Here is a 23,929-nt window from a genome sequence, read left to right as displayed (position 1 = left end):
GCTTCTATAAATTCTATCTTTGAACAGTCTTCACCAAAACTTGCATAACTTCTTCCAGACTTAATATCGTATGCACTCGAGGTTAGTTGCATATATTAGACACTAAGTAGTATCTCTCTTTAACCTAGCTAGTGAAAATACTTAGCGATCTATCTGTACCAACTTGATCTTTATCGTTGTTCTTCTATTAGATACCATAGAAGACTGTTATGTTGACATCAATGAAAAAATAGTCATGAATGTAACATATCATCAAAATAATGACCTAATCATGTTTCTACAATACTTCCCCATAGGAATATCATCAACATTCATGCTTCCAACAAGATCAACCTTTTTATTATTACAAATTAAATTACAATGGGTATGCAGTGTGCAGTCTAACATTTTAGGCAAACATTCCTGATTATAGATATAAAACACTCCACCTATCCTTCTAGATGTAGTCCAATTATTTCTATCACTCAAGCTCCCTTAAGAAAATAACTATATGTCTTATAAAGCCTACATTACATATATGGTGACCTAGAATAAATTACATAATCCAATAACAGAAAAATGTATTACAAATATAGGCTAGGGACTAAGTCATATGGATCTTCATTCATAAGCCATGAAATATTTTTTTGGCCATAATTTAGGTCCACATGTGGTGAAGGGTGCTCCTCTCAATACCATGAACACACAATAAAAACAAAGAAACAACAACAAATGCAAGAATAAAATATGGACTTCTTATTTGCACCACAAATGTAGAATTATAGAATTCACAAGTACAATATGCTAACCCACATGGGTGCCTTCATTACAATAATTTGCAAGACTAAACTACAAACTACCACCTAGAGTTGTTCTAGACAATGTTCGGGTCTTTCTTAAATAGAAAAATTTATGTCGCCTAGGAAGGTTCTAGACATTAAAACTTAATACCTAGGACCAAAAAATCATAACAATACATATAGATATAGAGTCACCCAAATACATCTTTGACATTTATTTTAGGAATTTCAGGTAGCCCAACTTCGAAAGGCCATAACTCACGTACTGTTGCTCTGATTGACTATTATAACCAAATTTTGGAAATGCCAACTCCTTATCTATAGGCTTGGAACTACACAAACACCCTTCCATTGAGTTTTCATACCTCATCCGGGCATTCTAAGGCCTCCAACAGTGAGCCTGAAGATTTTTCTACAATTTTTTCTATCAAAAATCCATAATAACTTCTCTGATATATAAGCTGGAGCAATGAGATTTTTATGGTAGGCTTATAACTCTAAAAAGAACCTTCATGTAAAAAGTGAGAACATTCTAAGCTCGTATGAAAAACTTACTAAAAATAGCAAGTTCCTATAAATAGTAACCACCCTATCTACTAGTCCTTATTAAAATAGAAAAGACTGAAATGAAAATATTTTTGGTTGATGCAAGATTGCTCTTACACCCAAGATTCTCTTGCATCAGACACCCAGGGTAATTTGAGAAGTGACTCTGACACGTCTTAGGTGTTCAAAGGAAAACCAAGACGGTTAACCTCCTCCCTTGCTAGCCATGATGAATCCTCTACTGGCCTCCCTTTCCATTTGACCGGGTATTCTTCATAAGTTGTGTTCCTTGTACTTTTTCCAATATGATTGTCCAGTATCTCCTCAATCTCCTTTGTAGCTAAACTAGTTGTTGGAATACTCCACTGTGCTTCTGCAACTTCATCTCCATCACCTCTTTCATAATACTCTAGCAAATCTGAAACATTAAATACTGATGAAATATTCAATTCAACATGCAACTCTTCATAAGCATTTCCAAAATCATACATTTTCACTATCTTCCATGGTCCCAACTTCTTCATCTTCAGTTTATTATATGTACCCACTGGAAAACACTCCTTTCTCAAATGAACTATGACTTCATCTCCAATCTAAAATTCCTTATACCTCCTTTTCACATCTTCCTTAGCCTTGTACTATGTATTCATCTTTATGATGTACTTCCTCACATCCTCATGGATGTTCTTCAAATGTTTAGCAAATTCTTCTACTTCAGCACTACTTATCTCCCCTTTATCCAACTGCCCCAATTCGGAAGCATTTCTGGGACTACTCCCATATACAATTTGGAATGGTGATTTATCAGTACTCATATTGATAGAATTACTATATAAAAATTTTCCCATGGTAAAATAATATCCCATCCTTTTCGCTTATCTCCAACCAAGCATCTCAGCAAGTTTCCCAAACTACGATTCACAACTTATGTCTGTCCATCAATCTATGGATGATGTGATGAACTGAACTTCAAATCTGTCTTCAACTTCTTCCATAATGTACATTAGATATACCCAACAAATTTGGTATCTCGATTTGAAACTATACTCTTTGGCAGACCATGTAGTCTCACCACTTCTCTAAAAACAAATTTGCCACATGAACAACATCACTAGTCTTCTTGCAAGAAACAAAATGTGTCATCTTTGAAAACCTGTCAACCACCACAAAAATAGAATCATGCCCTTACTGAGTCCTCGATAATCCAAGAACAAAATCCATGCTAACATCCTCCCACGAATTCTCTGGTACAGGTAATGGCTTATACAACCTTGTATTCTATTTTCACTCCTGTCGCCAACAGACATACTCTACAACTCTGTACAAACTTCTTCACATCTTGTTGCAATTGTGGCCAGTAATAATTTACAACAACCAAAGCTATGGTTTTATCTCTTCCAGAATGTCTAGTCAATCCTCCACTATGCTTTTTCTTGATGAGATTCTCTCTCATTGAACTTCTGGGAATACACAACTGGCTTCCCTTGAACAACATATTATCCTGGATCATGAAATCCAACCACTTTGTCCTATCAAGTGTAACAGGTTCTGTAAAAGCTTTACATGCTTCACCAAAATCAAGATCATCTAGATACAAAGTACTAGGTTCCTTGAACCCAACCACCTCTATCTGCATTTCTATTAGCAAAAGTTGTCTTCTACCAAGAACATCTACAACTTTGTTAGACTTCTCATTCTTGTGTTTCAAAACAAATGTATAACTCTACAAAAACTCAACCCACTTCAAAATTTTCCTTGACTATTCAAATATTGCAAAGCTTGATGATCAGTATAAAAAAAAAACTCCTTAGAAAGAAGATAGTGTCTCAACTAGTTCAATGCTTGAACTATAGCATAAAACTCTTGATCATAAACAAAATATTTTCTTTTTGCATCATTAAAATTTTCACTAAAATAAGTAATATGTCTACCTTCTTGGCTCATAACAGCTCCTATTGTAGTACCACTAGCATCACAGACTACTTGAAACACCTTGTTAAAATCAAGAAGTGATAAAACTGGCTGCTCAGTAACTTTTTATTTCAACATATTAAAACTCTTATCTTCTTCTATAGTCCACTTAAATTCTTTCCTATCCCCTCTCATTGTTTTAGTCAAGGGTCCACAAATACTACTAAAATATCTTATGAACTTTTTGTAAAAAATAGCCAATCCATGAAAACTTCTTACCTCTGTCGCACTCTTTGGAGTAGGCCATTCAAGGATAGCATTCACTTTCTCTGGGTCCATTTTCAAACCTTTTGTTGAGACTACAAATCTTTGGTACACCAACTCCTTTACAAAATTGCACTTGTTCAAGTTTATCAGCAACTTTTCTTCCCTCAACTTATCAAACACCTTTTGAATATGGATCAAAATGCTCCTCCAATGTGTTGTTAAAGATCAAAATATCATCTAGGTAAATGATGACAAACTTACCCTAAAACTCCTTCAGTACCTCATTCATAAGTTGCATGAAAGTGCTTGGTGCATTGGTTAGCCCAAAAGGCATGAATAACCACTCGTACAATCCTTTTTTTTCTTTCTTGAAAGTATTATTCCACTCATCACCTTCTCTAATATGAATCTGACGGTATCCACTCTTTAGATCTATCTTTGTGAAATACTTAGCCCCACTCAAATAGTCTATAATATCATCCATCCTTGGCAATGGAAATCCATACTTGATTGTGATCTTTTTGATAGTGCGAGAATTTGTGCACATCCTCCATTCTCCATGCTTCTTTGGTGCTAATATGGCTAGTATAGCACATGGACTTATACTTTCTTGAATCAACCCCTTTTCCAACAACTCATGAACTTGTCTATTCAACTCTTCACTTTCTCTCAATGTCATTTTGTATGCTTCATTGTTTGGCAAACTGACTCTTAGAACAAATCTATCTGGTGACTAATCTTCCTCATTGGGGGCAATCCATCAAGTACATTATCTGATACAATATCAGAAAACTCTCTCAACATATCTACAACTTTTGCAGGTATGTCCTTTACCTCTTCTTTACTATCTTTTGGAATTATAGAAAAACACATATGCTCATGCTTCATACCTTTGAGAAACTCTTTTCCATCGACAAAACATATTCTAGCAGCACTAGATACCTTTTCTTCTTTCTCCTTCAACAGCTTCAACTTATGCTGCACTCCATCCTTGGTTAGAGTGTAGGTATTTGCTTGCCCATCATGTACAGCATGCTTGTCAAGCTTCCACGACCTACCCAGCAACATATGACATATGTACATAGGTATGATATCACACAATACCTCATCGTAGTAGCTTCCAATCTTTAACTTCATTGAGCACTACTTATTGACCATGACCTTGTAGTCATCTTGCACCCAAGCAATATGGTATGGAAGCGAGTGTTTTTGTCTCTTTAGCTTTAGCTTTGTAACCATCATTTCCAACACTAGATTGTCAGTACTTCCACCATCAATGATTACATCACAAGACTTATTTTCACATCTACACCTTGTGGGAAACAAGCGCCTTCTTTGATTAGGTTCATTCTCACCACTCAGTAGGACTCTTCTATTAACTAGAACTTCTCCTCTTTCAGCATCTTTAGAATGTGATGATCTGACATCTTCATCAACATGTGCAACTTTGGCCTGGCCTTTTGTGCTTTGATCTATCCTTCTTTGGCATTGGGTACATTCAAATGCTCTATGCCCTTCTTCTCTACAATGAAAACATTTCCCATGGAAGCCTCCTTTCCAGATCCTTGTCCTCTTCCTCTTCTTCTCTAATCTCTATTGTTTTGATCATGGAAATGATTGAAATTGTTTCCCCTCTAGTTCTGACTGCTAGTTCCAACCTCATCCTTGTTCTTCTGATCATCATTATGACCACCATAAGATCATCCGCCAGAGCTTCCACCGCAACCTCTTCCACTATTCTTGTTGTCAAACTTCTTGCTCAGTTTCTCCTCAACTCTTAGGAAAAATTGGTATGCCTTCTCAATACTATTCATTCAAACTAGACTCGGCTCGTTCTAAATACTTGGCCTTAACCCATTAAGATAATTGGTCACTTTCTCCTTATCAACTTCTACATGGTTGGTTCTAATGAGAACTTGGTAGAAATCTTCGGTATACTCTTGAACAAATTTTCCCGCTTGCTTCAACCCTTGCATTTTCTTCAACAGATCAAGCTCATAATCCACGGGAATGAATTGTCACTTCAATTTAGCTATCATCTGATCCCATCTGGTGATTTTGTCCTTTCCCTTTCTATTTTGCTCCAACTAAACCTCCTACCACCAGATCTTTGCATGTCCCTTCAATTTCACCTTCACAAACTTGACCTTATCAGGATCCTCAATATCTTCATACTCAAAGTACTACTCCACTTTATTGATCCAATTGATCAGCTCCTCTGGGTTAAGATTTCCTGAAAAAGTGGGAACCTCAAACTTTGGTCTTTTTCCAATCTTAGAGATGGCCCTAAAAAGCCTCTCCTCCTTTGGGTTTAGAATTGCCTCTGGTTTAACATTTTCTTCTTCTGCGTCCTCATCCTCACTTTCATCTCTTACGAAATTTTTTATTCCTCTACGCATTTGTTCTTCCGATGCTTGCATTTGTCTTTGGAGGGCTTTAAAACCCTTAGGTGTAACACCTATAGCTTTTCCACCACTCTCTCTTTTCGTGGAGGCATTTTCACACCTCTGCTAAAACCCTAGTGCAAATTGCCTCACAATCGATGATCTATCTAAACACTCAACCCAAACTATGATCCTGGTGTGAACTACCTCACAGTCAGCAATTTGTCCACACACTCAAGAACTCTATCTCTAATACCACTTGATGAAGGGTGCTCCCCTTAATGCCATGAACACACAACAAAAACAAAGAAACAACAACAAATGCGAGAATAAAATATGGACTTCTTATTTGCACTACAAACATGGAATTACGAAATTCACAATTATAATATGCTAACTCACATGGGTGCCTTCATTATAGTAATTTGCAAGACCAAGTTGTGAACTACCACCCAGAGTTGTTTTAGACAATGTTTAGGTTTTTCTTAAATAGGCAATTTTATGCCACTTGGGAAGGTTCTAGATATTGAAACTTAATAACTAGGGTCAATAGATCCTAACAAACATATAGAGTTGGCCAAATACATCTTTGATATTTATTTTAGGAATTTTGAGTAGCCCAACTTTGGAAGGCCATAACTCGCGAACTGTTGCTTTGATTAGCTATTATAACCATTTTTCAAAAATGCCAGCTTCTAATCTACAGCCTTGGAACTGTGCAAACGCCCTTTCGTCAAGTTTTTGGACCTCATCTGGGTACTCTAAGGCTTGCAATGGTGAGCCTGGAGAGTTTTCTACAAATTTTCCATCGAAAATCCATAATAACCTCTATGATACATAAGTTGGAGCACTAAGATTTTTATGGTAGGCTTATAACTCTAAAATGAACCTCATGTAGAAAATAAAAACATTCTAAGCTCGTATGGTAAACTTACTAAAAATGGAAAGTTCCCATAAATAGTAACCACCCTGTCTACTAGTCCTTATTAAAATAGAAAAGACTAAAACGAACATATTTTTGGGTGATGCAAGATTGCTCTTACACCCAGGATGCTCTTGCATCAACATGTGATCCAAGAACATCAAGATATGTGTCATTGAGCTATAATGATTGAGAATTTCCTTAACAAAATCAAGAAATACAAAATGGTTTGTGAGATTATGAAGAACAATTGTTTCCCACAAAGATTCATCCATAACACAAACATGTGGAGAAACTAGTCAAGTTGCGGTGCTAGGGAAATGTCCAAAAGAACATCATGAACATGTCCCTAGATGCACAACAACTAAGAATACAAATTAAAGGTACAGTGCGAGAAAAAAAAAACTATACAAACAAGAAACTAAAAGAAAACACGTTTTTGGTTGATGAAATATTGCCAAAAACCCAAGATGTTATTAAATCATTAATATCTTCGTCCTTATAGGATTATTTGGTTACTAGACGATCATGTGGTAGAGAATTGTTTGGTATACTTTAACATATGCCCTTTCAGATAAAGTCTTGTGCGATGTCTTTTGTATAAGTGCATGTCATGTTATTTTGGGCAAACCTTCAAATTTGATAGAGGATCTATCTATAATTGTAGAAGCAACTTGGTTAGCATAGAGAAGGATGGGCATATGATGAAGGAGCATCCTAGGGAAGTCAACAATGTTGTATGATGGGGATTCATGCTTGACTTGTGGAGTTATGGCTTGCACAATTTGGGATGTGTTTGGGGCATATTGGTAAGCCTTTTCCTATGAGAACATAGAGATTGGAGTCATTGTGTTGAAGTTAGAGTCATTTTACCTTGCAACTAGAGCTGTATTTTCTATTTTTTGCGTGCTACTTGTGGGCTATGTATCTTTTTATCCTTAATTAATCAGCCTTTACGCATTTAGGGGGTTAAAGAGGACCTAAAATAATACCTTTCGTTTAAAGGGAAAGTCCTAATTCATCCAGGGTTGGGAGATATCGCCATTTTCCTTGGGTATCAATTTTCGGCCAGTTTTCACAAAACATGTGGAGTTTTTTTTGTCTTGCATGACTATGTATGATGAAATGGGATCTTGTATAGTTAGGGAAATTTTATTGGGTCATGTTTCAACCTAAATATAACATTTTATCAAGTTTTTTTCATATTTGCTATAGTTTTGGTTTTCTCTTCCAAGGTGGACCTATACTGTAATTAAATGCTTGACTAGCTAACTTGTGGCTTAGCTAGCTATATAAGGAGCTTGAGTTCATGTAGAAATCGTTATTGGAGGATTATAATTTTGGATCATGATTTGGAAGATTTGATATAATTAGTAGAGGAGTAGCTAAGATAACAAATTTGGAGAAGAGCTAGTGGTTGTGGTTTAGAAACAAGGAGGTTGCTTGGTGGCTTGCGAGCACAAGTTTAGATCTTGTTGGAGGTTTCTACCAAATTGTTGTTATGTTATAGATCTGGGCTAGCTAGGATTTGAGTTGGATCTTGAGGGATCTTGTAGAACTATTGTAATTTCTTTTTATTTGGCCATAACCAGGAAGGCCTTATAGCACAACACATTGCCTGTAATTAGTTATTTTATGAATAAAGAGTTTTGAGTTGGTATCAGATTTTGCATTATTGTATTGTTTCTATTGTGTGGTAATTTTTTGGGGGCTAGGACATCTCCTTTGGGGACTCTCTTTCCTTGTATTGCATCAAGTACTATTAGACCATAGTTGTTCCTAAGCATGTAGATAGAACGTTGAAGTTGAGGCAGTTTGCTCTAGGACCTTGGGTGAAGATTATCAAACTGAAGGTCTGATTTGGTTTATTATTGTAGAGGGTTTTCAAAGATCTTGGAAGATTCCTCCAAGAAGATTTGACCCTAGGGTGATCGAATATCTCTATGATGCTATGGAAGTGAGGATCTTAGAGAAGGTTAAATCAAATTTTTGATCTAAGATGGAGCTGATAAAGAGTGATATGATCGCTAAGATCATAAGTGCTATAGGTGGTGTACCTTGGAATGTGGGTACTGAAGATGGTTATGAGGAATTTGTTAAAGACTTTGAGGACGCTGGATCAAGTGGTGAGGACAGAACTAGTCATGTGGAAAGACATATTTGAAATAGTGTTGGTCAGTTTGCTAGACCTAGACCTCAGTTGAAGTTGTAGTATAAGATGGAGGTTTCTAATTTCTTAGCTACTTTGAATCTTGGAGACCTTATTGATTGGATTGGTGAATTGGAAGACTACTTTGAGTTGGAGGATATTGTAGATCCACTTAGAGTAAGGTTGGCACAGACTAAGTTGAAAGGACATCTTGCTCTTTGGTGGAAAGAATTGCAGCGAGATTGAGAAGAAAAAGGTGAACCGAAAATCACTAGATGGAGATTGACGGTGACTAAGTTCATTCCTGCTAATTATGAACTTGAGTTGTTCAAGAAATTGCAGAATCTGAAGCAGAAGGATATGACTGTGAATGATTATACATAGGAGTTCTACAAGTTGACTATTTGGTCTAGACATGGAGAATTGTCTAAGGATAAGGTAGCTAGATATATTTATGGTTTGAAATCTAATTTTCAGTATTAGGTTGGTATGTTAAATATTACTTTGGCTGAGGATGCTTATCAGTATGCTTTGATAGTAGAAAATTTTTTAAAGAGGAGACATCAAGGTAATCCTTGATGAAAGGATAAGCGAGATCACTTGGTAAAGAACAAACAAATTGTTGCAGATGAACCAAAACTTGTTGAACAAAGGAAGAGAAAAGACAAAGGTGCATTTAAGGTACTTGCTACAGATGTCATGAAGAAGGACATAGAGCTTATGAATATCCTAAGGCTAGTGACAGAAGAACTATTGTGGTGCAAGAGGTTGAAGATTCAGCAAATGAACCTAAGATGGATGGGGATAACTTGTTGGTTCGAAGAGTGTTACTTAGAAAGAGGACACTAGAACCTTGTCAAAGCAGGGATTTTTTCAAGACTCGTTGTAAGTCTAGAGGTAAAATCTGTAATGTGATTGTAGATAGTGGTAGTATTGATAAGCTAGTTGTTGAAGAGATGGTTCAAGAACTTGGTTTGAAGAGAGTAATACATCCTTGTCCTTATAGGATTAAATGGTTACAAGATGAACATGCTTTGGAAGTGAGGGAGAAATGTCGTGTTAGGATCGATTATTTTATGAATAAAGAGTTTCGAATTGGTATCATATCTTGCATTGTTATATTGTTTCCACTATGTGGTTTTTTTTGGAGGGGCTAGAACATCTCCTTTGGGGACTCTCCTGCTTTGTACTGCATCGGCATAATATTACTTTGGCTTCCTTGAAGAAGAAAGAGAAGGGAGTAAGAAATTTGAGTCTTGTGAAAGGTTTCTTTATTGAGAAGAAGAATGAAAACATTGTATTGAAGAGCATGACACATGTGATTTTGTAGAAGGATCTTGTAAGCTATTCTAAAACCCAGAAGGCATGAGATGGTACTATGTAGCAGACTAATATGTTGGGATCTTGAAATAGAGGTAATTCATATAAGAGGAGAAAGAAATTAGTGGCAAATATTTCTTACTATCAAATATAGATCTGAAGCTGAGAAAATGAGGCATGGAGAAGAAGTTGGAGGGTTTGGAAAAAGATAGTGAAGCTTGGTAAGAAGAAAGAAAGGTGCAAATGAAGAAGATATGTAGGTCAAGGATGAATGTGGGATTTACATACTAAGTCACGACGCATGTTGGTTTCTTGTCATGGAACTTATTTCTTACTAGGGGTGTGTGATGTAGGAGCATCCTTGGGTTCATGATAATGTTCCATCACTTAAAAATACCTACTTATAAGTTTGTCCTCCTTAATCAGTTTATGTGTTTTCATTGGCACTACTACGATGTTGTTTGTGGATTTTTATGAACCTCAACACATGTTCAAGATGACATATTTAACCTTTTTCTAGGTTCACATCTTGATTAGATTCTTTGCACTAAAGTTATCATTTTTTTCTTAGTCTTGTGTGTTCTTCATGTTCTAACGAAGTTCTCTGGTCTCACAAAGTAATTATGTGATTTTTCATTCTTCGTGGTGCATCATGTGATGTCTCTAATTGCTTGGACAACCTACCAATGGGTGTGCACTTCATTTCATGTTGTGTTGTTTAAGTTCTACAAGGTTTAGGCCATGTCCTATATTCTTGGACAATGTAATCTTCTAGGTTGACATTTTTTTTATGAAACCTCTATATATTCGGGCATTGGTCATTGATTGTAATAAGTTATTAGCAACATATTCTTGAAAGATCAAAGGACTTAAAAGTTTAGATTTCCTTTGTACTTATAAGTCTAGGATGTAAGTTTGCATATTGATGGCCAATTTGATGTAAATTCATAATCATTTGATAATGCGAAGATATGTTATTGCTTGTTTTCAAGTAATTATGTATTCTTGTTTTTTATTCAATTGTATGACTCAAATTTCACATATTGGGTAATCCTCTTTCAGGATCATTTTTTCGTGACTGCATCAACTTGAAAAATGAATTGTTTTTGAAATCAGGGTAAATAGGGGTCTTATTATTTCTCAATAGAAGGAAATTATTCTTTAAATGTCACTCCAGCTTGCATAAGAAGCATGCTTTGAGGCATATAAAAAATTCAATAGGACATGCCACCATATCCTCCTCAAGTTAAAAAAATATATTCCTTCAGCAATTCAAGACTAGGGTTGATTGAAAGAAGCAACCTTGCATTTGTGCATAAAAATGGAGAAGAAGAATATCCATCATAATAAATTCCTAAGGTATTGGGGGATATTACGCACAGTAACCCATCTAGGGCATGATAAAGCAAGAATTTCATCACCCTTGGCTTCGTGTGACCAATTGATTACCCTAAGACACTCAAAGCCAATCAACCAAATTGTTTCTTTACAACCTTCTTTTAACAATAAGGGTCCTTGAAAAACCCAATAAAAAGCCCTTTCTAGACCATTCTATAGAAGGAGAAATTAAACTATAACTTCTTCCCCCAAATATTATACGACTAGTTATTCATGGAATTATGTGAAGGAGTCTTATTGGTGTCTAGAGTGCAAGAAAAATAGGACTATCATTAAGCCTACTATTTTCATTGCCAATAGCCTTATCCATATAGAGATTAAATTTGATAATGAGGTTAGAGCTAGAGGAGTATTTACCTCTTTCTCCTCCATGGTCAGTGTCATCTTGAAGAAGATTTTTTTGTAGAGGAAAAACCTCAACACCTTTTGCTATCCTCTAGGTGTTTCCACGATTGTGTTCTAGACTAGATTTTTCTCCACTAGCTCCATAGGCAACACAATTATGAATTACCATTTCTTGGGGAATAATGGCCATAAAACATGCCACTTACTACCACAGTTAATACAATAAATGCAAAGCAATACAAGGGGCAGTCAAGATCAAGAAGGTCACCCTTGTCTGCATTGATTGAATATCCACTTGTGTGACAAAGGCCTTTTTGAAAATAGAGATCCTAACTTGTAGAGCATTTTTTCCTTCAAACTGAATTTTTGAAGTGAGCAATAGCTTATTTTGAGTTTTTTCATCTAAATATCCCTTCATTTGCTTCCATTGATATGTCATTCCTGTCATGTTGATATAATACTCGTAAAGGGTAATCATCCATGCCTTTTTTGTATAAGTTTTGTATATTCATGCGAATGGGATTGTCTTGCAATAGTATTTGCATACCATATGATGGCCTATTGCTTAGATTTTCATTAGTAAATAGCAGTGGTGTCACATCATGTGGCTCTTACTATACCATAGTTATGTACCATAAATTGTGTAGAGAAGATCATCATCATACTTATTTGGTTCCTCTCATGTGTAAATCATCGATAGATACATGAAATCGTGACTATTATTTCTAGGTTTGACCATAGTAATCAAATCAAACTCTTAAAATAACAATAGCCATTTGTATATTCTCCTTTAAATAATTAGTTTGTGTTAGGAATAAGGTGTCTCAACCTTTTATAATTCCTATTCTTATTATTTGTTTTGTAAAATGTATTTCTTGCAAATAATGTTGATGTGTCGACATCTTGAATTGTGTGTAAGGAGATCATGACTAAAACAGTTATGACGGATTCCTATGACACGTAAGAACTATGTTAGGAAGATTCTGACAGGTGAAGACATGTGGCAACTAAGATATTTGAGTACTATACACTCTACCCCAATAGTAAAAAAAATTTTGGGGTTCCTATTTTCTCGAAGAATGGTAAAACCCTAATACGATTTACCTTTTGGGAGTAGCCCTAAAGTGAAGTGCATGTTATAAGCGTTTTTAGGGTTGCGAAGAGATGCGATGCGAAAAAGGTGTATTGTTGGTACTACGAGTAGCTACTGGAGTCTTCTGTTGTTGATGTTGAACTTGCATTGCAAGTGTATTGTAACCTCGTGTTGAAGATAATACATTGTGCAAGTTCTGAAGGGGTGGGGTTGTTTTACCGAAAGATTTTTCCCCACCGGAAAATCCTTGTGTTATGTGTTCCTTTCACAGTCTATTTTCTGTATGCATGGTTGGCCACAATATTGTTGTTTACATGATTTTGAATCTGTAAGTGTAGACGTTTTTAATAGGATTTGCATCATACTTTCCTTATGAGATCAGTGTAGGAAGTTGTTTCCGCACCTGAGTTTCCTTACAATTTGAACAATATAAATTTGAACAGTTAAATAGATAATTAAAAAAATCCCCATACGACATTTGCTAAAAGCATTTTTCCCCATGTGTATAAGACATACAAAATTAAATCAAAATTGTCATATATAGTTGTATAATCTCTCTTTGCTAGTGATTTTTTTGTTTAGGGATCATGCTATCATTACCTTTATAAATATATTTTTTTAAACACCATAAATATAATATAACAATATAATAAAAAGAGACCGGTCAATCTAAAAATATGAATACAAAAAATATTTATAAAAGCACCATAAATATAATATAACAAGAGCTCAGTTTGAGTAGGAGTCCCTACCTATTGTGAAAAGTGTGAAAAAATAGTATAACTAAAGACATGTAATATTAGTTTGAGATATAAAATGTGAATACAAAATATTAATATTTTGATATTACTTGTAGATATTTTATATGTTTAGTGCATAACTTGGCTAGCTTGTCTATGTAAAATAAAGGGCCTACCCATTGTTTCTATAGGCTATAGGAGGCCCATTGTTTCTAAGTATGATTATATCTGTAATAACATCTACTTTATTGGAATAATAAGGTATCCAATTGTTGCAATAATTTATGTACAATGAAATATATTTGATTAGAATAATGTAAGAAGATTAAGTTAAATCTTATAAATTTATAAATATATTAAAATTAAGTTCCATAAAAACACTTATTTATATTACATTGAGTGTTTAGGAAAACTGTTACTTATATTTTGAAAATCATGATTTTATCAAAACATTACCAAGTACTTAAAATTAAAATGTGAGGACAATTTTTTAAAATATATTCACTTAAGAAGTGATTAAAGTTTATAATTTGTAATTTTATTAAATAATATTTTGTATTAATCTAAAAATATGATAAAAAGTAATTTGATTTGAAATAAATTATTTAGAATCTCATTATTTATAATTTTCTATTTTGAAAAATAATGAAGTCAAAGATTTTTTTTTAAATATTAATATTTAAAAAATAATAAGAGATATTATTATAACACATAGGTAAAGTATTATTAAAACCCATACATATGCATTATAGAAAATATGTAACAAACAAGTGTCTTAAAAAGAGAAAGATTGTTGAATGAGTTATAGGACTCTAAATGAAGATTATATTTTACTAAACTACATTTTAATGATATATGCTACTATTAACTATTGTGATATTGGGAAAAAGATTTTTGTAAAATGAATATATATATATATATATTATAAAGTCGGTGCTAAATACTTAATACAATATTATTTATAAAATTACTAATTTGCATGTTCAATATAATAACAATTAATATAATTTAAAAAAAACTAATTACATAAATATTATTATAATTTAAATTTTATTGATATTTTCATCCGTTATTTACATTGTTTGTATAATATTAAATATAGACGAATAAAACAGATAAAAAGAAGCAAAAATAAATAAATTTAAATTTAATATCTTGTATTTCAAGGAAATAAAATTGACTTTTGCCAATCACATCCACAAAAGACTGAGTCAAAACAAAGATAAAATTAAACCACTTACCACATATTCTTAAATTAATAGACTCCTTTGAAAATAAATACAAAACTAAACAATAAAATATTACACGCATGTTCCATTTACAAACTTTGACAATTCTAAATGCCCTATTCATTAATGGTTAAGAGTGTACATTTAAAAACTAGGTATAAGAGAATACTACCAAAGCATTTTAAATGAGTAGGTGGATTCCAAACTTTGAATCACTAGGATAATCTTGGATTTACTTTAATTAATGATCAATTTTAATCTTGGAAGTAATGTTAAATATTAATCTTAGATTTATTATAATTAATGACCTTGTTAGTGGCTTCACATACACTGTCAAAGTGTATTAATTATTAGCATGTGGCTTCTTACTAAAACTTTTTGAGAAAGCACTAAAAAACTCCGAAATTTATGGGCTTTAAAGTTATAAAACAATCGTTATCTTCAAAGTCGCATTTTTTAATCTATAATAAAGACAATGAGAAAGGATTTTTAAGAGAATCGACTTAACTTCAATGCTACTGATATTCTCCCCTCCCCGCCGGAAACAATAACGTCCTTTCACCGGTCTTTTATATCCACATATCCGTCACTATCGTCATTTCTCTATTTTTTAAAAAGGAAAACTAATAAAAGCACTAGGAAAATCAATTGAACCAATAGGAAAATAAAAAAAATTGTTTTGACGTCAAAATTAGAAATATCAAACACGGTGAATTTTTCCGAAGTTTGAAAGGCGAATTAATTGTCTATAAGCGAAGCGAAAACAATAGTCTTGCCTTTATAAAGGCAGGGACTAATAATATAATAAAAAGAGACCGGTCAATCTAAAAATATGAATACGAAAGCCTCTACAATCTTCTATATTAGTATGTCAAAAGACCATCAACATTGTCGTGTCCAAATGATAGATTTGCCTAATGGTACCTTAATTAATTTCCCATATGCTCTAGGAATGTTTTTACTTTCGGTGTTGTTTTGGGTGATGGTTCACGCCTATATCGCAAATATAAAAAATGCCACCTGCCAAAAAAGATAAAAATCAGTGATATTTGCATGCACCTGGATCATTCAACATTGTCTGGATTGATTCAATGTAAAATCTCTGGCCTACAAATTTTGACGCGGCTCCCAAAGTCTCTAGAGGCTTCTACTGTATCTAGGGCTTTCCGAGCTCAGTGCTTATATACACCTCCAAGATCAGTTCTATGTAATTGAAAACATCAAAGAAACAGATTTCGGCTCGGTTTACTTCGATTTCTTTGCCAAATGGCTGCAACGATGAGTTCGCGGTACTGGTGCCACCAGTGCAACCAGACAATTGTGCCAATTCTCGGTGATGAAGTCTGTTGCTCGCGCTGTAATGGCGGATTTGTCGAAGAACTGGAGGCTCCAGTACATAGGCAGGCCGAGCAGCAGTCTCCGGGTGGTCACATGGACACCCGATTGTTGACCCTTTTAGGCGGAGGGGGCTTAAGGGCACTATGGCGGGGGAGCTCAGATGAAAGGGCGACGAGATTGCTGGTGATGGAGCAGCCGCCGATGATTATGCAGCTGATTCACGCTTTGGGCTCTGCGATGGCGGAGGTGCATCTCAGCGAGGAGGCGGAGCAGGAAGAAAATGGCGGCGGCTACGGTGGCGGCGTTGTGGTGGTCGGTCCCACGGGGGTTCCCCTGTTTATGATGCAGGGGGCTAATACAGGGGTTTCAGGGACTCTGGGAGACTATTTCATAGGGCAGGGTATGGAGGCGCTGCTGCAGCGTTTGGCGGAGAATGACCCAAACCGTTACGGCACTCCGCCGGCGGCCAAAGAGGCCGTGGAAGCTCTGCCGGCAGTGGAGATTACGGAGGAGCATTTGAAATGCGAGATGTCCTCCGAGTGTGCCGTTTGTAAGGAGGAATTTGCAGTTGGGGAAGAGACACGTCAGCTGCCGTGTAAGCATTTGTATCACGGTGACTGTATCTTCCCCTGGCTGAAGATGCACAGCACGTGCCCAGTGTGCAGGTTCCAGATGCCTGCTGAGGAGGGGTCGGGTAAACCCCAACCTGATGAGTCCACGTCGGAGGGAGAGAGAGGGAGCAATGATGGGAATAACGGTAACAGATGGTTTAGAATATCTATGCCTTTTAATATTATAGGCAACCTTGTTTCCTCTGTCTTCAGACATGGAAATAATAATGAGAGCAATGGCAGTAATCAAGCTTAGCAGGCGACAGGGAGAGGATTTTAAGATTTTTTCTGCAATTTACCAATTTGGCCTTGGATTTGTAAATACAAGATATGAAATTGGAAAAGGAAGGGAAAACTAATTTATTTCAATTTGTTTAACGTACCACCTCTGATTGTTAGTCCCTGCCTTATTAAAAGGCAGGGAACTAATGTTTTCTTTTACCTTCCAATTAATTCTAATGGAAAAATTACAAAGTTCAAGCTGATGTTTTGGTACATCTATTTTTAAAATCAATTATTCCAATCAAATTTCTGATTTCCAATTGGTCAGTGACCAATTTCCTGGGTGTTTATTGATTTTTTACAATTGAAAAAAACAGAAAAATAAACAAGTGATAAGAATGAATTTAATAACACTTACACATGTCAATACTGCTGTGCACAGTGATTTCTACTTCCCTCCTTGGAACAAATCACAGTTCAGGGTAACTCGGGTTCGAATCCCAATTCCACCCACTTACCCCATCACAGGCCAACACCTCCTCTCTCCTGTTGCCACCCACGCAAACAAACAAAACTCCACGGTAAACATTGGAGACCGATTCCGCTGGTTTTTTTTGGCATCAATTTTGCTTGTGCACAGCAAAAACATTTTGGCAATATATTTATAACATCAACAACCCTGGATTTAAATATTAGAAGCTCTTAATCTAAAAACATTTGGGCCCCGTTTGGTTTCTAGAATAGGACTGGAATTGGAAGATAAAATTAGAATACGTTTTATATTCTCTGTTTGGTACGCTCAATCGGAATTGGGAATAGGAAGACATATTCCAATTTTGCCCCTAAAATGAGCATATGTCTATGCCAAAAAAATCTATTATTGGAATATGTCTTCCTATTCCCAATCTCATTTATTCACGTTACATAATTTTTTCACATCCGGTTGTTCGCGCGCGCAAATAAGGATCCCGCGCAAATAATCCTGTGGTTTCATATTTTTTTGCAATTTGGGGTTGGAAGTTTTCAGGGCCGAGTCTCCATTAGCAATACATTTTGCACAGGTAAAAGTTTATTCATTCTTCACTTTCAGAGGAAGTCGCCGTTAGGGTTATTATGGAAAACACTTCGTATAGGCTGCCATTGTGATCTCTTTTTATGCTCTGTTAAACAGGTTCATGTGGCAATACCGCACTTGGGATTCGTCAGTGCTGAGTTTCTGCAGGTTTTCTTGTGCTTCGCCCGTGGCCTCGTGTTTACTTGCGGCCTTGTGACAATACCCAGTGGTTCGAGATATTACCTGCAGCCTTTGTTTGGAAGGTGTGTATATATATAACTCAACACGCAAGCACAAGTATCGTGGGATTGTTTTTTGCTAAAGTTTAAAAATTTGAAGGTAGGTTAAACAAAAACCCTGTAATCCATATCCAAGTTCCTGTCAATGAGATGGTAATGTGAACATGTTGTGCTTGCTGTCTAAGCCACTCTACACAAAGAAATCACCAGTTTTGATAACACAACGCTTATTAAGTAGCAAAACTTGATTTGTGAAAAGCAGAGACCAAAACTAAAATGCGAGATAACACAACGCTTTCCCTTGGTGGGTCTTTCCATTCTCTTTTGTCAGTAATTTTTGGTCCATTTCTAATGGGTTCTCCTGATTGTTGTTCTCGAGCTTCTTATACTGCTCAATATTGGGAATGAGGGGTCCCAAGCACGGCAAGTGGTCATGGCACTTGAGAATGATTGTTTAGCCAAACAGAGTTTGATAAGTGAAATAATCGCTATAGCATATCGGGGCCAATTCCGGCTCGTCCAAGACCTCACTCCAAGAGGCCTTTACCCGAAATAGCACCATGAGGCGCTCTACAGGTATATCCCACCCCCCCCATATTATTATTATTACTATCAGGGGCCCCCGCTCCCGCCCCGGGATGTACACCCCCATTATTTTCTTGCAACTGTTCCTCCGAAGGTGTTTCAATCTAACGCTCTGCTGATGCATGGTCACTATCATGCGTGGATGCACTTCATCACTGTGTGGATGCGTGTGTAGATCTTGGTCATACTCTCCATGCTGGCTATAGGCATCCAATTCATTGTTGCAATCAGGGATAGATTGCTCATGTGAGTAGTGGTTAATAGGAGATGATCCTGGGGTTAGAGTCGTGAACCCTCAAACCATCATGAGAAATGGAGAGACTAATTCGCTATGTTAAGGCATGCTCTGCAATGAGTAATTTCTAATTTGACTATTTGAATAGAGTGTTATCATCTCTGTTTTGTAATATGTCATTAGAAGGAGATTGCATAGAACTAGCAAGGAATTTTGTAAACTAGATCTGAAACATTAAGGATAATTTTTTTAAAGGCATATGCGACAATAACATATGGGGTGTGCTCCATATCTATACATGGCCTCCATGCTTCTGACTATTTACAATGACTATTGAACTCTTCATTTGCCAGAAAACTTGTTCTTTTTGTGCTAGGTCAAATCTTACCTAGTTTCCCTGCATTACATGAATACACATTTTAGTATAATTGTGTTTGAGGAGAGAAAAGATCTGATATTTAAAATTATGAATTAGTGAAAAAGTTCTTTGTAGACAGATCTAAGAAAGCACTAATTCTAAGCGACATTAGGCTGTAAAATGAATATTTTAGATCTATCATCAAAATGACAAATCGTCTGAAAATTTTACTCAGAGTTCTTAATATTCTCACATTCCATAAGGAATCAAAGAAAATTACTCTGCTCTATTATGAAAATGATGAATGATATGAAAAGTTCTCTCAAACAATTATAATCAAAAGCACACTTAATATTTTGACTGTGACTCTGCTGAATTAGGACAATGATGAATTATGAGAAATATTCTCTCAAATAATCATTCTTGAATCTGTTGACTGTGACTGTGCAAGAGAATTTTTTACATCAATACTCTGACCTACCATAAAAAAATGATGAATAATGTGGAAAGTTATCTCAAATAATTATCCGGAAGCATTCTTAAATTTTTTGATTGTAACTGGGCAAAGAATTTCTTATATCAACACTCTGGAATCTGGTCTATTATTTCAAATAACATTTACAAAAAGCATTCTTAAATCTTCTCACTAAAAATATGCAAAACTAATTACAAGCATTCTTTAATTTTCTAACTGTGTGAAACAGGTTTTTACATCAATAATTTGTTGTTCTATTATCAAAATCATGAATTATGTCAATTTTTCATCTATCACTGAGAATCTCCATAGCATTTAGGATATTCAGATTTGTAAACGTTTATTTGGAATACACTATTGATTGTAAACGAATAATTCTAGGGTAGAGTGGATGTGATTTTGACTCTTGAGTATAGTTGTATAGTTGCATTGTGTGAAGAAATGTTTGCTAGTAGATTAACTCCATAGTGTGGTTGTAGGTCATTCGATGGATGAAATTGATGATATACAAGTTCAAGGAGCCATTGTCAAGAAGGTCAAGGTAATGGGCATGCTTGTTGTTTTACTTTCCACCCTTGCAGCATTCATTGTAGCATCTTCCGAAGAAGCCAGAATACATAAGTGTAAGCGAAGAAGAGCTGCATATCCTTTTTATAAGCGTATTATCCAATCCAGTAACACAGATTGTCATGATCAAATATGCATGAGTCGAGCAGCCTTCTTTCGTTTGGCTAAAATTCTAAGGCAACAGGGGAACATACAGGATACGCTAAACATTACATTACAAGAACAACTTGTAATGTTCTTGCATACACTTGGCCACAATCTAAGGAATCGTAAGATTGGCCATAACTTTGGTCACTTCAGAGAGACAGTGAGTCGACACTTCCACAAAGTATTGAACACTATCTTAGCACTTCATAAAGATTATCTTTTACCCCCTGCTCCTACAACTCCTCCTAAAATTTCTGGGAAGGATCGTTTTGATCCTTTCTTCAAGGTAAATATCCGATTATGAAGTATTTTGTTGGTAGAGATTTAAGAGTATTAATATGTATTTGATAAAAATATTCTTATTATAGGATTGTATTGGTGCACTTGATGGAACGCATATACCAGTTACTGTTGATGTGGACATTCAATCAAAATATCGTGATAGAAAGGGCAATTTGTCACAAAATGTATTGGGTGTTTGTTCATTTGACTATAAATTTCAGTACATTCTTGCTGGTTGGGAAGGATTTGCTGCAGATAGTCGGGTGCTTGCTTCGGCTCTCTCTAGAGCAAATCCACTTGTGGTTCCCCCTGGTATATTATGACATATTTCATATTATTCTGTCATGATTATATTAAATCAATACTTTTATGCTTGTTTTTTACTATATCTTAATTTCTATTTTGCATAGGAAAATTCTATTTAGTTGATGCTGGGTACCCAAATGTACCAGGGTTTCTTGCTCCTTATCGTTGTACGTGTTACCACCTTAAAGAGTTTTGTAGAGCAAACCCAATCAGCACTCCCCAAGAGTTATTTAATCACCGACACTCCTCTCTTCGGAATGTGATAGAGCGCACATTTGGTATTTTGAAGCAACGATTTCCTATCTTGAAGCATGCCTCATCCTATAGTATCGTCACCCAAACAAAGATTGTTTAGCATGTGGCATACTACAGAATTTCATTATAGTGGAGGATGGTGCTCCATTGGAAGTTGAATTTGAAGAGGATGATGTGCGTGCTCCAATAAATGTGCCAATTCTTGAAACTTATGGGATGAATCAGCGAGATAGAGATGACTGGGGGAATTTTCGAGATGAAATAGCACGGAGGATGTGGGAAGCCTACAACTCTCACACTTAGTTGTACCACAAAAGATGAACACTATTTTACACTTTATATTAAACATTTATGAGCTTTTGTTGTGGTATTGTTACTTGTAATAGTCCTATTGTTATTTACAGTTCTATCACTCTCAACACTTTCGGTGAATGTCAAGTATTTCTGTATTGATTTGTATTGTTGCATGATAGAGTTAGGAACAATCCATCATTGAGGTCTATATGAATGCAGTAAAGAGTTGGTATATTGATAGTCTTCATGCTAAATATTTTATTGCTTGTTACTATAGATGAATGGTTAGGAGGTATTTTATTGCTTGTTACTGTAGATGAATGGTTAGGAGCACCCTCCTGCATCAATACTTAGAAGTCCTTATGTTTAACTAGATGGACAAAGAATGTATATCAAAATGTTGATGATAAAAAGTTGGAGAAAGAATATATATATCAAAATGTTGACGACATGATAGATATGACTCTAATATGTATAATTTTGTTGTTGCATCAAATTGCAAATCAGACTTCACACACTGCCTACCTGTTTTTCACAACATTACATCAAATGATGTCAAAACAATTAGAAGTAGAATCATATATAGGAAATGAAATCTATCATTGAAGTCCACAAGATCAAAAAATATACAAGCTGAATAAAAATTGCATTTTGTTGGTGGAGACAAATAGAAAACCCGAATGCTTGTGTTCTGAAATGATGGCCTTAGTATTTTAAAACAATGGTATTAACATCCTTAGCAAACAAAACAACTTCCAAGGTTATGTTATGCTATTGGTATGGTCTGTCATGGATTGTGCAACTATTTCTTTGAAGTAATATCATGCGATGTCTATCTAATTGGGGAAATTTTTCTATGTTGAGCTATTCTTAATTAGTGACTAAGAAGCTTTGAGATGTCTTTAACTATGAGAATGATGTGCTTTCAAAACTAGCATAGGCTCCAAATTTGTGTCATCTCAATATTTTTCTTGTGTGTGAGATCAATAGTAGTCATACGAATGGTCAGTATAATAGAACCATCTGTTATATATTCTTCTAACTGGAAGTAAGATTTGTAATGCAACCTTCATTCCAGTTATATTTCTAAACTCAGCCATTAAATGAAGTACTGAGTTCTGCAATAAGAACTAACTAGATTGAGATAAATCAAACAAGAAGCTGCAATAGGAGAATGTTTACGTGGTTCATTTGGTAATAAAAATCACTGAGCCTTAATTTAGAATAAAATTTCAGTTGTTAAGTTATGAGTTACTACTATTCAAATCATGATCAATTTCCAGATTTTGTAAGCTTAAGAATGATAATATAGCATTTCTGATGTTGATTTCTAGATTTTGTAAGCTTAAAAATGAGGATTCCATCTGTTGTAATTCTGAATCATAATATAGCATTTTTGATGTTGATCCTTCTTTTCTATGATTCATAAATATCATTTGCCTAAGAACTCATATTTGGGTTATTGTACTTAACAAGTACATAATATCAATTTGTAAACATCTATCATCAATTTCTACATGAATTTGCGGCATGTTCTATTTACTGTTACAGCAGTAGCAGTACTAAATATACTACTATGTACTAATTTAGTAGCAGCAGTCTTATGTACTATTGGTTAAAAATTGGTACATGTACTATTTGTTGTATGTTTGTTTACTAGATGACTAAAATACCAATAGCAGTAGCACATATGTTGGTTTACTATATGACAAAAAAAAGGTTTTTACCACCATATGCTCATATTAATATATTGTGGAGGTGAAGATGACATTTTTGATAGTTGCTTGGACATTTTGCAGCTACCACTTGATTTCTGAAAATGTCATTCACCGATCTTTTGACGAGCATTGATAATGAGGTTCGTGTGACTGTTGTTGC

General features: G+C 35.2%; 1 protein-coding gene across 1 annotated transcript; it reads left to right on the top strand.

Annotated features, from left to right (window-relative positions):
- The first annotated feature begins 16,097 nt into the window (after nucleotides 1–16,097).
- On the top strand, nucleotides 16,098–17,401 carry LOC149537087 (E3 ubiquitin-protein ligase RING1-like). Its single transcript, XM_089804392.1, has one exon. The coding sequence runs from the start codon at nucleotides 16,350–16,352 to the stop codon at nucleotides 17,286–17,288; it is 939 nt and encodes a 312-aa protein (XP_089660518.1). The 5' UTR covers nucleotides 16,098–16,349; the 3' UTR covers nucleotides 17,289–17,401.
- Nucleotides 17,402–23,929: the final 6,528 nt, after the last annotated feature.

The sequence above is a fragment of the Cupressus sempervirens genome, chromosome 10 (assembly GCF_028749045.1).
Source record: "Cupressus sempervirens isolate cs-2001-9-10 chromosome 10, ASM2874904v1, whole genome shotgun sequence".
Taxonomy (NCBI): domain Eukaryota; kingdom Viridiplantae; phylum Streptophyta; class Pinopsida; order Cupressales; family Cupressaceae; genus Cupressus; species Cupressus sempervirens.
Note: the sequence above shows the minus strand (reverse complement) of the source record. Positions and strands in the feature narration are given on the sequence as shown.